Source organism: Leuresthes tenuis, unplaced genomic scaffold (assembly GCF_036924035.1).
Source record: "Leuresthes tenuis unplaced genomic scaffold, fLeuTen1.0.hap1 SCAF_9, whole genome shotgun sequence".
NCBI classification, from domain to species: Eukaryota; Metazoa; Chordata; class Actinopteri; order Atheriniformes; family Atherinopsidae; genus Leuresthes; species Leuresthes tenuis.
Genome location: NW_027325363.1, coordinates 22,774,104 through 22,789,577, shown reverse-complemented (window position 1 = coordinate 22,789,577; position 15,474 = coordinate 22,774,104). Strand labels below are relative to the sequence as shown.

At 38.9% G+C, this 15,474-nt stretch overlaps 1 protein-coding gene across 4 annotated transcripts in view; it reads right to left on the bottom strand.

The window, feature by feature from the left end:
* The window catches only part of rap1gap2a (RAP1 GTPase activating protein 2a), a 96,440-nt gene that overhangs the window by 36,835 nt on the left and 44,131 nt on the right, over positions 1-15,474 (bottom strand). The window contains exon 1 of one of the 4 annotated variants that reach the window (XM_072392894.1): positions 8,691-9,380. The exons of 2 other annotated variants lie outside the window; for them this stretch is intronic. In XM_072392894.1, the coding sequence (XP_072248995.1) occupies positions 8,691-8,824 (134 nt within the window). In that variant the 5' untranslated portion in view covers positions 8,825-9,380. Of the gene's footprint in view, positions 1-8,690; positions 9,381-15,474 lie in introns of those variants that run through there. One more of the 4 variants, XM_072392895.1, reaches the window with a different exon arrangement.

Genomic DNA, 15,474 nt, shown 5'->3' with positions numbered 1-15,474 from the left:
TTGACTAGCATACCTGCATTGCTGGTAATCAGCGGTAGCAAAGAAATTTTCAACACAAACAAGAAGATTAAAAAGATGGAGTAGCTAGAGGAAAATAGGGGGAGAAACAGGAATGGAAATACATGAGTCAGTGAATAAAAGTGGTTGTGTTAAATGGCAGGAAGTGGAGGAGGTTCAACAGCAAGTGGAAAAGAAAGGGCAGCTGGAGGAAAAACTGTGAAAGGTGGTCAAGAAAAGCTGAAAACAAATATTTCTCAAACCAAAGACAAAGAATAAAAATGCAAGGGGTGGATTTAATCTGCTCTAAAACTGCAAAAAAAAAAAAAAAGCTTTCTTAACCTAAACAGCCATTTTGTTAGCAAATTATACATAATAGTGTTTGAGTTAATTAAGCTGTTTAACACTTTAACATCGGGGATGTTCAGGAGAATGTGCATGACAACTTGGTCTTGTCTTTTCCCACAGTTGTTGTCCACACAAACGCCTCACAGCAGGAGGTTTTTTGCTTGACATGCACCCTCCTGGCTGGAAATGTTAAGGAGGCGGAGTGGGGAAAGAGGTGTCTAGAGTGACCAGGACGCAGCACATGATACAGAAATAAGACTGCACTATGGGCAGGAATGACCTCCTGTGAGATTTTTTTTTGAAGCAGAGCTGAAGAGACCCGACTGAAGGATTATGTCTGAGATTATGTCATAGAGAGAAAATTGTACGTGGGACAAATGTGGAGCTGGAAACATTTTTTTTGTTATCTTTTTGTGAGGTTGTGTTAGAACAACATTTTTACAGAGCTCTTGTTTTTAAGCAAGTCAGTTGCAAACGGTTTTCAGGTTGCAACGGCTTCCATGCATTGGTGCCAAAAAACTAAAAACTAAAAGAAGTGTGGAGATCATGTTACCATAGGGAGGAGGATAATGTACCCAGAGATTTGATGGAGAACCAGATGAGAAGTTGAGGCGGATTTGTGTGGATTAATTGCAGTTCTCCTCATGCAGCTACTTTAGCAGCCTGCCAGGACACTGGTGCGCACGGGGAGCAAAGATGAAAGACCAGTAAGACATCCCACTCAAGAGAGAAAGTAACTCGGCACTGTCATGTAAGTTTGCTAAAATGAGCTTGCTGACCTGCCGCCAGCTATTTCCAATATAAATTCGCTACACACACTATTACTTTGTATAAAAGGATGCACATGCAACATACCATTGGAATAACCTTTTTTACAAAACTTTTCGCCAAGACTATATATTTCCTCAATACATTCCCCCAGATTGCTGTTACATCATTTTGAAGCCAAATCTTTCATGTATTCTGTCTTCTAAAACCTGTTGCTATGTATTTATTCTTGATGTGGTGATTTCAACATATAGCATACCTTTCTAGGATTTGATTGGCACATCATTTGAGAGTATGAGAGCTCTTATGTCACACCCATAGGCTGCAATAGCTAAGATAGTCTGCGCTGTAAAAATGTGCATAACCTATGGAAACAGGAAAGAGTGTTCAGACAGAGGCTTCTTCAGCTCCTCAACACAGAACAGTACAGGAGGTCATTCCTGCCAACAGCAAGGATGCACAATGGCAGCTTATAAGGAAGGGGCAAAGACAAATACCTTTGGGGTTTCTAAAAATGTTTAAAAATATTTTAGTTTGATTAAACTTTTCTTATCTCCGATAAATAATGACAAAGCTGGAACTTTGTACTGTGATGACAATGTTAGCAATCTTTAGCAAACATCAATAACTCACCGGCACAGCAACTCAACTTTTAACCAGTCCTCATCACATTGTAAATTCATTCCCTCCTATAGGTTGTAATATCCTCTTTTCCTTGTAAATTCTTTATCTCCTTAGGCATGAACATTTTCAAACTCTTTCAAAATTATGTGGATCCAAATGTCTTGCTAAGACCTAGCATGGCTGCTCTCCCTATTCTACATTGCTGCCAAGCTCTGTTTTTTTTAACGTGTGTCAAACTGTGTTTGTAAAGCATCTCTAATTGTTGTAGTTTATATACAGAAATTATTTGACATATTTTCCTACACCATTAAGTCACTGGAGCTTCTAACCTTCACGTTTAGCACATGTAAACATGGGTCGATGAATCTAAAACTGTTTTGTTTTGTTTTAGAAATTCTGGCTTGCGTATTTATCTTTAAATGATACTAAATCTAAGGCCAATCACCCAAATGAAGAGAAAAATAAGTATTATGGTATAGTTGTTTTTGTCATTTTCTTCGGCTAATCGGCTGACTGGCAGGCTGCAGTGACTGATTCTGTGCCAGAGACAGCCAGGCAAGTAATCCCTGATGGTTTTTAGTTGTGACCAGGCGCTAGTGTAATTATTTCTGTCAGTTTTTCAGTCCCAAAGCATGGGTTTCAACATCCAGATGGCTACTCCAGGACATGGTGACACTGACTTCATAAGCCAAAGTTAATGTGTTACTGTGCATCACAGTGCTTGAAAATAAAACTATTTCTAGAATAAAGAAACAACTCAGATAACCAATAAACCTGTTTAGAATATGTACATACTATATATATATATTTATATGAATTAATATGAATTTAAACAACAGTAATTTGATATTTTACACAGTGCAAATGCATGTTGTGGAAATTAAAGTATGAAACAGCACACATGGAGCACATTATGTCAAAGTTGTGCATAAGATTTTCAGTGTTCAACATGTTAATGCTCTTTCAACCAAGAACACTGTGTAGCAGGGGTCAAAAGGAAAGAACTCAAAATCTGTTATGGTTCTGGCTGTGTATGGGAGTTTCCTTGAGCAGTGTTAGGTAATTATTTGTTATTTTGTGAAAGCCTTCTCACTTAAAATAATTACTACAAACAAGAAGCATTTAGCAACGTGTCAGGATCGCCAGCTGAGAAAAGTAACTTATTGCCAACTATACATCTTCATTTGGATGAGGAACTTCTTCCACCAAATAGCTAGGAAAAAGCTAATTCATTTCTCTCAGGGTGACAGCTTAAGTTGCACTGAAAGCTTGCTGTTTCAGAGCTGTTGCACCATTCTTTTATTATTCTCACCCTAAAGGGACTCCTCCACCAGAGATATGCAGCTTTGGGTTATTTAAAGGTGAAATCCTCAAAGCTGGAAGATAACCGGTCCAATTGACATTTTTCTTTAAAGTTTTTGTTCTTTTTTTTACCCACAAATATCAGATAATGCAACTATTTCTCGGACATAAAGGCCGGCTACTCTTGCGAGCTATTAATTCACACTGAAAGAACTGTGAGAATGCATTAGTTCATACACAGGCAAGAAGTAGGATGGAAACAGCGCTAAAGCTACTTTTCTTCCTCTTCTTTTATTGTAGTGATGAAGAAACAGATATACATTCAAAAAAGTATCCAAGTAACCAACTTTGTGAACTGCATTTATCCTCTATAATGTTAATTCTTGCAACAACAAAACATCCTCCTGGACAATTCTCCTATAAACTACCCATGAATCCTGACCTTGTTCATGAGACCTGTTTTAATGATTCCCTGCAACTCAACTGTAGTTTTTCATGACTCACAAATTAAAACAGGAACAATAAAAAAAAAACAATAAAATAACAAAATTCTCATGTATCCTATGCTGCCTGTTACACAGCTCCTCCACTAAACTCACTAAGCTTCTGCTTGAAATGTAACACATATCAACTTTTTACAGATATATACATATGTATATGTATACATACATATATATGTTTTTATATTATATATATATATATATATACACATACACAGATATTTGGCAAACAGAGATTACTTATGTTTAACTCACTACTTGAAACTTTAACCAAGTTGACTAAATAACGTTGGACATAGTAAGATTATACATAAATGACTGGAAATAACACTTGTCATCATATCAACTTTTTACAGATATATACATATGTATATGTATACATACATATATATGTTTTTATATGATATATATATATAATATAATATATATATATACACATACACAGATATTTGGCAAACAGAGATTACTTATGTTTAACTCACTACTTGAAACTTTAACCAAGTTGACTAAATAACGTTGGACATAGTAAGATTATACATAAATGACTGGAAATAAGGACCATGATATTGTTGAATCCTGTTTGTCACACTGCAGTAAATAGAGACAAGCCAGCTTTGCTTGAAATTCTTCATTGATTTTCTTTAAAAAAATGTCTTCACTGGAACACAGTCCAAATGTTGCGTTTAACGACCTCAATTTTCTCATCCTTAATAAGTGTATCAGTAGATAACTTGCTGAAATCAATACTCATGTCCTTTCTTTTTCTAGATTCAGCAGGTTGAAGGACTCGCTACATCACAAAGTCCTCCTCCACAGGGCAAAAATCTTACTCACTTCAGTCTAGGTGGGCTGACTAATAAAGAAATCCTCAGCACATTTTATTGTATGTCTGTTTTATCAGAAAGAAAATATATGTATCATACATATGTTGTATGTATCTATGTTCTGATGCATATATGTACATCCGCATTTTGGATGTTTGCCATCAACTCCCATAGGAGAAGTAGTGTCGTTACTTGGTATGGTACGCTGAAATTATCTAAACATTTCGCCCTGAAGACAAACAACAGTGTGACATTTGGGGAAATACAGTATGAGTAGTTAATGTCTCATCTTGAGTTAGGTGAGAATATTGATGCCATTTTCACATCTGTACTGTGAAGTTGAAGCCAGCAACAACTAAGCTTTGCAGACAGACTGAAATCAGCTAGCCAGGAAACAAAATCCTCCCACAGAGAGTCTAAAGCTGACTAAGTAACAAATTATGTTATTCATATGTGCAAAAATGTTTTTTCATCATTGTGTTGAGTTATGCTAATCAGCTGATGACTTTGGCTTCATATGCACTCATCAGAGGAGAAAATGCAGTCAATCCTGTGGTCTCCCTTGGTTGTGTCGGTTATGTTCCGATCAAGGTCGCTTTCATATAAGTCCCTGGCTTTTTAAAGCTTCTACAACAAAGAATCTATATGAGAGATTTGGAGGTCAAAATCCTTTAAGTTACCGCTTGTTAAGTAGTAAAGCGAAACCCAAACAAGCCTCACAGCTATGCTGTGTCAGTAAAGAAGCACAAAAGGAGGAATGGGCTGCAGAAGTACCAAATCTTTATATCATACGCACAGGCAGAAATATCTTCTTCTAAAGCTGGACACAACTTTCACAAAGCAACATGAAAAATATTGGTAATCATATTTTATTGTGTATATCAATGCATACCCATGAAGTTTTCTGGCCCTTAACTATGTACTTTTAAGTGCTAATGTAGCAATTCTTTGTCGAAAAAAGGAAGTCATAATAAAGATTGGAAGTAAAAAATAAAGATAAAAAAAGGAAATGAAAAACAATATTAATAGTGCCGGATATGAAAAGGCTCATGTGCTTTGATTTCTATACCCCTTCTCCCCTCCAACCTCCTTACATGGGGGTTGTCATTATATAGTGCTGGTAACCCAGCTCTACATGATGCCATTTTTCTTTCACGGGTCACTATCGCTGTAGTTTGTGCGTCACTAACTGCCATAGAAGGATAACTTGCACGATGCAGCTGAAAGGGATACTATAAGGGTTCTCCTTATATTACTAATGCAAAAAGCTCTTGACCAAGCGGCAGTACGTGACAAGTTGGGAGCGTGGTAAATTTATACTTGAGGTTCGTAATTAATTTCTGTATCTGGACATTTGCGGCCCATTTTTTGTCATTTGATCATTCCTATAGAACTTCTCATAGTTTAATTTTCATTATGCGCTTTCCTGATCAATTACTAGCCAGCTCCCCATAATGAACAGGAGTTGCTGAACCACTGGCTCAGCATGGATATAAAAATACTAATCATTTACTGATATATTATTATAATTAGATCTCAGAGTTTTCAAACTGATGCATGTTTTATCTTGACTTTTTTTAATACTATACTGGACTTATCATGTCTCACGCCATATTTTATCATGCTATATGTTCAATTGTACAAAAAAAAGGCTTCTGATCTTAAAAGGGACAAAATGGAGCATAAACAGGAAGTTACACACTGTGATTATGGATTAGGTTTAAAAGAATAGTATGACATAAATGAGTCTGTTGGTCACACACACACACACACACACACACACACACATACACACACACACACACACACAACTTGTGCACGATACCACCACAAATTATAAAAATATAACCATTACACTACATGTGCATCTAAAAACTGGCTTTCAAAACAGAACTCACGCACACGTAGCAAAATCTGACAGACAAAATCTGTTCTGCAGCTGCAGATAAACCAGCAATGAAGGACATTAATTCACAGAGAGTAGTGTGAACATTCAGAGCCAAGCAACAAGCCTCATGCAGCTCAACTTAATGGGGGTCTAATATATAGTATGGCTCTATCATGTCAGAGATAGAGACTGAGAAGAATACACAGAAGAAAGAGCAAGCAGCAAGACTGTAGGTCTGTGTGTTTGCATCTTGTGTGTGTGTTCTTCTCATTAGGGGAAATCAGAAAACCATGGACAGAAAGTCACATAGCATAAAAAGCCAATAAAATGCACTTCCCTGGCAGTGTAGTACAGCATCACCTGTTATTATGTTGTTATACATGCTGAGCTCTAATAAGAGTCTATAATTCACTTTTCTTTGAATTCATATGAATAAAAAGATGAAATATCCTCTCATCGTGAATGGACTATAGTTAAAAGAAATGTGAAGTCTAAAAGGATTCAATCATGCGCATAATAACCACCTCTTGGAAAAATGAAACCTTAAAATCGCTGGTGATTGTGCCCGGATTATCTTGTGAACCAGCCATAGTAATAGCTGAACATTGTGCTGGCAGCGCTTTGGCCAATTGCTGTCCAGGCATGATTGTTAAGCTGTCATTTGACATGAGTCAGTAAAACAGATAATCAAAGTCATGCCTGTCAATGTCTTTTTGTCTGAGTTTTTGTGGATATTTAAGTAATAATTCAACATTTACAGACAGCCATAGCCTCCAGGCAGGGCTGCATTTATCCATGTGAAAGGGAGGGGCCCCCCACTGACTTTGCTTTCCTTGCAATCACTGTATATATGTGCCCTGCTACTGTCGAGTTCATCTTGCCTGGGGCCTCTAAAACCAGCCTTTTATTCTAATCTGGAAAAACACCTGGCCTCAGTTCAAAGACACATTTATATGGGAATGTAAATGTGGTAATAACTTGAGAAAAATGGCTGGCTGTTTCTAAGTCTTCAAGATCAGGTAATTTCACAGGTTTTATATTCCAAGACTAAATTAATCAAATCGGCATGAACAAATTGTCACATAAAAACCCTGCGGCTTTCATCTGCTCCAGGATGTCAGGGCCAGTCGCCTGATTTGCATGGCTGGTGATACAGCCTCGCCACCAGGAGTTAATTTTACACCATCTAAACTGAATTACACAGACAAACATACGCACATACAGAGGTCACATAAACTTATCAGCATTTGCAAAGTGAGCTACAGTCTATTTTGGCACAGACTATTTTAGCCCAAGCTATTAAAACTAAGGAGCAAAGTGCATTCAGTGCTGAATGTTTAATGTTCCTTCAAGTATATAGGCACAAACACACACACACACTTAACTCAAACAACACTGTATATCCTCAACCACCACAATGCTGAATATTCAGTGTCCAGTTGCCTCCTCAGGTTCCAGTTTGACTGTTCACACAAAGCTGCAAATGTTAGCTCAGACAAACAGGTCTACCAGGGTGGGAGGAGGGGGAGGGGAAGCATTGGCAGTCTCACTCTGCCAACCTCATGCACTGTGTTTTCCTAGGTGGGATATTCTCAGGGGTCATATCAACTGCACACAACCTATGGTAGTGTTAGCAGTAAGATGATCTGGCTACAACACATCAGGCAGGGAAAATCCCTTTGCGTGAACACTGGGTAAGCAAGGTATCAAAAGTCCTCGTTGAGGCACAGACAAATCTGATCAAAAAGAACTCACTTGTACGGGCCTTAAGAATGAATTGTTGGTTAGGGACTTCTCTTGGTTCTGTAGTTTGCTGCTAACTCATTGAACTGGGATTTAGCTCACCAACCTAAAAACATGTGCTCAAGCTGCCTTTTCAAATGAAATAGACACATTTGAAATACAGGCATCAACAAGTGCCTACTAATGCTTGTGTGTTCTGTACCGCTAAAACTGGACATAGATACACAGAAAGAGAAGTGAGAGTGGAAAACCTTATTTTTCCCATGTTTCAGTTCTCTCTGCACTGCAGTTTTATTTCTTTCATTCTATTCTCTGTCTCTCTTGTTAGTTCTTCAAAAGCACTCACAGCTCACTTCTATTCACCAACAGTCCTCAATACCTTTCTCTCTCTTCCCTGTGTGTGATTTCTACTGACCCAGATACACACACAAGTGTGGTCAATGAGACACATACTCCCTTAGAACACACTCAGACAAGCTCACTCTAAGGAAATGGACCTAAAATAAAGCCTCAGATGCAAACCTGCTGAACCATAAAGAGCTCAAAGTGCTCTGGAATAACAAAGACATTACAAGCTAGTAAAGTTTTCTTTACAGTCCAGGCTCAACACTGCACTACAGACCCTGTATTGTCTGCTTGTCCCCAGTATCATCCCCTCCAGCATGCTTTTCATCGGACGACACAAACTTCACCCACCCTTCACTCTCCTCTCTCTCCCTTTCCCTCTCCCTCTCCTTGGCTTTGCGGGACTTGTGGAGGAGTCCAATCAGGATCACTGCAGCCCGAATGCCAGCTTTTTTGTTGTGGTACCGTCCTCTGGTCTGTGGCATGCTGGACGCTTCTGCCGGTTCCAGGAGGGGTTCGGGTGACAGTCGGTCCAAGGTCAGGCTGGCTCCAGGGTTCCTGGGCTGCAGGACCTGCTTGGCTTTGCGGGATTCCAGTGTGAGTGGTGGATGTCACAGTCTCTATGTTTGGAGACAGCAGACAGTCCTCTGCCGAAACAGATACCTTTCTGAATTCTGGCCTCTTGACTAGCAATTTGTCGTTGTAGTCAGACCCTTAGGTACATGTCAGCAGCAATCCAAAAGTTAGTGTCAGATCGAATTAATTCACAGTTGCCTCAGTTAGGATCAGTGAGGGTTAGTTGTAGTCCCAGAGGTCCAGTGAGCCGCTGCTGGTCTTAAGCTCAAGGTGAACTCCTATCTGTATTCCCTGCTCCAGTGGAAAATCTGTACATCACAGCTCCATAACACACCATGGTCCCTGATGAGAGGATGAAGAGTTGCAGCCTCGCGGACACTTTCACTGTAGCACTGCATCTCTGTGTCTGCCTACCTCTGCCTTCTCACTTCTCCCTCCTTCTCCTTCCTAACATGCTGTGCTTCTTCTCTCTCTGTGTCTGCCGTTCTGCTCCCTCCCTTCTGTCATCTAAGCCCTTCCCTCCCACATCTCATAGGCTGGAGTGAGCAAGGTACCTCCTCTTCCCACCCTCTCTACTGGATTTCTCCTATCTCTCTGTCCTTGTTTCTACTTTGTTAATGGTTTTGCATTAATCTTTCTGACCTCGTTCTATCGATGCTTGATTTTTTGATTTCATTTCTGGGTACAAGTATGCACACTAACACCTACCCACCCCACCCTAAATGTACACACATGCACACACTCTCACACACATCCCTCGGTGTGAAATCTCAATTCAAACAGGCTTATCAGCCTATTGCCTGCTGTGCTGTTGCCAAGGACATCAGAATTGAAATGTAACCTCAAAAGATGATAGGAGCTTAAACTGAACAATGTACGAAATAAAAAGATTTGGGCTAATTTTACACACACTGAGTTATTACAGTTTTTTCTTGGTGTTTTTTCTGTTATTATCCTGTTGTGCCAGGCCTGTTCTCCAGTTTACCCTTATTTTTAATCCTTTCACTAATAAACCGTCTGTTTACCTTATGTGCCTCCACCAGATATCCATGTTATGCTTGTATTACTCTCCGCCTTTACCCTGAGACAGTTTCCTCTTCTGTTGGTTCACTTCAGCAAACACAGCAAAATAAGTCATCTTCCCAGAATATATTGATCTTAAGTGTTCTCCTTCCATCTGTGGCCACCTGTTGTTCTTCCTCTCTGAACAAACTGATTGTGGGTGAGTGAATGCGTGGTTCAGTAGCTGCATTAATTGCAGTGGCTTTATCATTATTTAGATTTTTCACATCATGTCTTCACTCATTTTCTTTCCTGTATTTTTAATTTGTTCATTGCTTACTAGTTGCTTAATTAAATATGTTTTTGCCACTATATAAGTATAGCTGCTTCCATGTACAATAAGCAGTGTACTCAATAATAAAATTCCTAAACAGAAGACAAGAATCAAGAGTCTCTCTTTGCTTGTTACACGTTAACCCATGAGCTATATTAATCCATAAGTCTTTTCATACACATTTGCATATGGCATGCATTAATAGAGCTTTAGTCATAAAGATGCCCCTAGGTCTATACAGTCTTTATACAGAGCTGTTCTCAGACCAAAACAAACTGATCCAAAACCAAAACCTATCTTGGAGCCATTCACCATCTGGCAAGGCTCTCCATCTTGGAAAAACTAGAGCAATTTTGACTCTAGCTCTTCTGTTATCTTTGCAGGGAGGATTTTGAGCCAAATAATGTAATTTATTTCTTAGGAATACATTTGTAAATCCCAGAGGGACATCAGAGAGGACCCTTAGTTTTCTACATTACTAATGGTTGTTTTAGAATGGAAAACAGTGCATATTTAAGTTAATTGTCTTCTGCATTCATATGATAAAGACAGACATCAAAATGCCAATATGATTTAATAGCTCTTGTTTGTAAGAAAAAAAAACCTAAATTCTTTATATGTCTGATTCAGACTGTAGACTTTCTTGTCATCTTTTAAAGTGGTCTTGAGCAGTAGTTTGCCATGGTCTTTTAAAGCCTTTGGACAATGGCTACTTTTTTTTATTAATTTTGAGTCCAGTCATTGTAAGGCTGGCTCAAGACTTTTGCACAGAACTGTATATATGAGAGCACCATTGGCTTTATCAATATCTTTGCAATGTTTCATGTAGCTTGTGTGTACTTCAGGTGGTGAGGGAGTGTTGGTATGTTATACATCTGTTTCAGGGGATGGGGATGCAAAGTTACCCATGACAAAACAGTACCATACATGTTGATGAGTTATTAGAATAGTGTGAGATTATGAATGTTGATTTTTTTTTTTTTGAGAGGATGATTGTATACCAAGTGTGCTGAAATATTACTTAGTATTGTATTCAGACTCAGTAAAAACATAACAGATCGTATTTGAAATTTAGGTAACTGCCAGGTGCTGTGTGTTACCTGCACACTGAACACTAATGAACAGAAGTCCAGTGTGATGATGATGCTCTGATTTGTTGCCTTTTATGCTCCTCATTAAACTGATTTACCATCAGGCTTTTCTGCATTGATTTTCCCATTTCTCTAATGAGTTCATGGTGAACAGATTTTCTGTTCCCCTGGACTATGAAACATGTCCAATAAATTGCATTTTTAAAAGGTAAAAAAAAAAACACGTGTCTTATCAGAGGTCACATTGCAGCATTGATAGAGCTTCGCAGACAGACGAGGACGCAGACATAAAACTATACAAGCTATGCTGACTCGGCAAAAAAACACAGTGATTCATTTTCCGCATCTGGTGCAGCTTGTCTGGGTGGGTGCACGGCCTTAATAATAAAAAAGGTGAATGTTGTTCGCTAGCTGAAATCGTCTGTGACTACTTGTACAGAGGATAATTACAGAAATGGATCATTTCAGACAAGGAACAAAGACATCTGAGTGGATGAGATGCTTCAGTAATTGTCTGACAGAAGCCAGGGAATAGATTAAGCTGAGAAAACAGCAGCAATAAACATAGCAATTAAGTGGAAGGCCTGCTTTCTGTCCTCATGCATAGCTTTTTCTGTGTACGATAGGCACCATGGCAACCAGACAGCTGCCAGAATATCTGCCTGAAGAATGCCAAAGGCTCTATCCCCTTGACATCCATCCAAGAAAAGCTTACGCAGATCTTTAGCATATATCCTTTTTGGAATTTGCTTTCAAAACCTGGCGTGTGCAATTTTTTGATTGACACAACCTACAGATGCCCTCGCTCAAAGCCACCTGAAAGTTTTCCCAAGACCTTAGTGGTGGCAAACAAACAAGCTCACAGCTCAACCGGACTGTCAGATATCCTCTGGGGAGAGATTGTTACAAACACATGAAGCATATACATGTGTATGTTCTTATAGATACACTCAGCCATACCACCAGGGTCCTATTGTGCGTCACTGGGATGTGGAGGGATGACACACCTGCATTGAGCTACTTTTAAACACACAAACACCCTTTCAACTTCTCTCTTTCTAACACGCACACATGTGTTTGTCTCAATATCTCTTGTGGAGATATTCCATTGATACAATGCATTCTCTTGTCCCTAACATTAACCTTACCATCACAACTGAATGTTGAACCCCTAACCTGTAACCCCACCTATGCATAACCCTAATCTAACCCTAATGCAGAAACCAACTCTTAATTGTCAAAAATCACTCTGGGCAAGCGGGACTGTAATTCTGTCCCCTCATTTACAAGAGGTCCAAATAAGTTGGTAACCTCCCAGATCTTGGTTCCCATAATGTATCGAAAGCAAACACTCTCATATTGGCACATGGATGTTATATTGTTCTAGTGTTGCAAAAACCTTCAAAGTACACAACAATCTGTGATAATGTATGTGAAGAGTTTTCCAACAGATGCTGAAACTTATTTGTTAATCGCTGCTTTTTTCAGTTTACAATGTCAACAGATGTTTCTAACATTCTAATATCCAAAACTTACATATTTTTGGGCAAGAAACCCAACAGACGGTCTCTTTTTTTTATTTATCTATCTGTTTATTTTTCTTGTTTCGTTCATTCATTTACCTATTTCTGGATGATACTCCTAAACATGAACCCCTAGATGCTTTTTTTTAAAGCCTTTGAGTACAATTCACCAGAGCTATCTCCATGTATAATTTCAAAAGCCTAAAATCTGAATTGACCCAAAAATTAATTGAACTTTCGTACTGGCAGTGTTGTATTTCCAAAATTGCACAGTCACAGCCCAGCTTGAAACAAAACAGCATGACAGTTTTAAAATTACATCTGAAAACATATGGCGCTCGAATGTTGTGTGTTTCAGACATTAATATTTGTATTCACAGAAACAAACTTTTTAACCCTCACTCTCTCTCTCGCTGTTTCTTTCTCCCTTTGTTTTTTCTTATTGCCAGCACACACACGCACATACACGCAGACACACACACATACACACACTTGTGCGTTCTTTACTGGTGCCAAGCAGCCTTTCCTGTGACTTCACAGCTCCTCAAGAGTCTTGTAAATAAGCAGATGCCAGTCTACCGATGTCACCTATCTTTGCAGCTCATTCTATGTCAGGAAATACAAACACACACACACACAATTAAAAAGCCCAGCCGAGAAATGTTCTTTTATATTAGATTTTTGGTAAGCCTTTCAATGAGCATTTATACACTTTCAGGGCCACACACACTAACATATTTACACACACACTGGCAAACAAAATGCTTGACCAAGCTACATGCCTGCTGCAGGAAATCATAAAATGACCTTCACAGTGGGTGCAGAGCAACTACTCAATGCCCTAAACATCACATACACACACACACCCAGATGTGCACACACACGAATGTGTTCTTTTTATCTTTGTGATGATTCACGTTTGAGATAATACATTCCTGGGTCACTTACCCTGACCCTAACCATTGCAGCTGAATGACTAACCATAACCCTCACCCAAACACAACCCTTTCAGCACTAAACACATTGGACCTCACAAGTATAGTGGGCTCCTCATTTTGGACCTTATGTGTGTTTGTTCTGCTAACGTTCTCCACATATCAAGCTCCACCATAAAGTCCTTATCAGTGGTATAGTTTGAATTAAAAAGACAAAAAAACTATCAATGCGAGATTAACTCTGAAATGCCATATTGTCATAGAAATGAATCACTGATCCCTGACAGAAAATACAAAGAAATGCCATCTCTCATCAGGTCATAGCCTGATGTACAGATAGTGTGGCACAAAACATGTTTGATATAGATTTAGATGAAGTGCGGACTTTGATAATGTTAAAGGACTAAAAAAATATATTTTCAGGTCTTTTATGCATGGATAAGACTGATACAGCTCCATCTCTGCATTAACTTTCTGTGGCTGTGTCTGCTGAGTATTTACACACTGCAGTTGATGTTTTTTAAGCTCCTCAGACTGCATATGAATGAGTCTCTGAAGGTCCAAACTCTAACATCATTTATCTTTTTGTTTTGTATACGTGACATGTTTATTAAAACGGTTTCTCTGTGTTATGTTGTTTCCGACACATTACGAAGAATCCCTCCGTAAGGGTGATTTTGCTGGTGTCATTTTAGGAAGGTAATGGTTTGACATGTTGGCATGAACACTGGGTGAGATATCTGGGCAGCTCAAGTTGCGATAGTTAATTCTGCAGCCTATAACCATGAGGGCTCTGGGTTTGAAGCAACTTGCTTTTTGACTAGAGCACACAACAGCGATTCACAAAGTTCTTTCCATACCAACTAATAATTACCAAGTCTTTTTCCAAATATCTTCAAGCACATACTTTTTTGGCACATTAGTGGAAGGTTTTATTTGTTGTTGTTGTTTTTTTTACAGTTCCCATTCACCTTTTTTTATTCACATCTATTAAATCTGGACAAAAAATGGCGTTGAAAACCCAGATATTCATTCTCATTCCTAACTCGTCAAGTACTTCGCTACCTCTGCATATTTCCAGTTATCCTTCGGTGGCAGTAAACGATGTAGCAGCTGTGCCAACAGTAAATGGCAACAAAAAAATTTCATATTTGCAGTGCCGTCCTATCAACAAGTTCCTTGGCGCATGAGGTCCGTTTTGGAGTCCAATTTTTGAGGCGACTGTTTTTAAATACCTTTTATTCTGTCTTGACTTGCTTCACTCTACTATAGTACATCCTCATTGCACATTAAAAGGTTTGGAAAACATCTTGATTCAACTCTCAAATATTCAGTGAAATAGAATGTATTGTGGAAAGCTTCACTGACATTTTCCACATTGCCATGGCAATGCATCCAGTTTCCAGCTCAGGAAACCCTGCACACCCAACTTGACAAAACGTGAGCATGTAGCAAGTTGGGGGTGAACACAGGTTGGATATGTTAACACGTTATTATTGTGATGACTTTAAGATCTCATCATTCGACACTCCAACATCAGTAACTGTGTATTCACATTCTGCCTCACCCTCGACAGGTGCCGTTGCCATAACATCAACAGCATTATTTACCACACATGGCAGCAGTTTTAATGTGGTAGCTGTACATACTACATACTGTAGTATGTCCCATGGT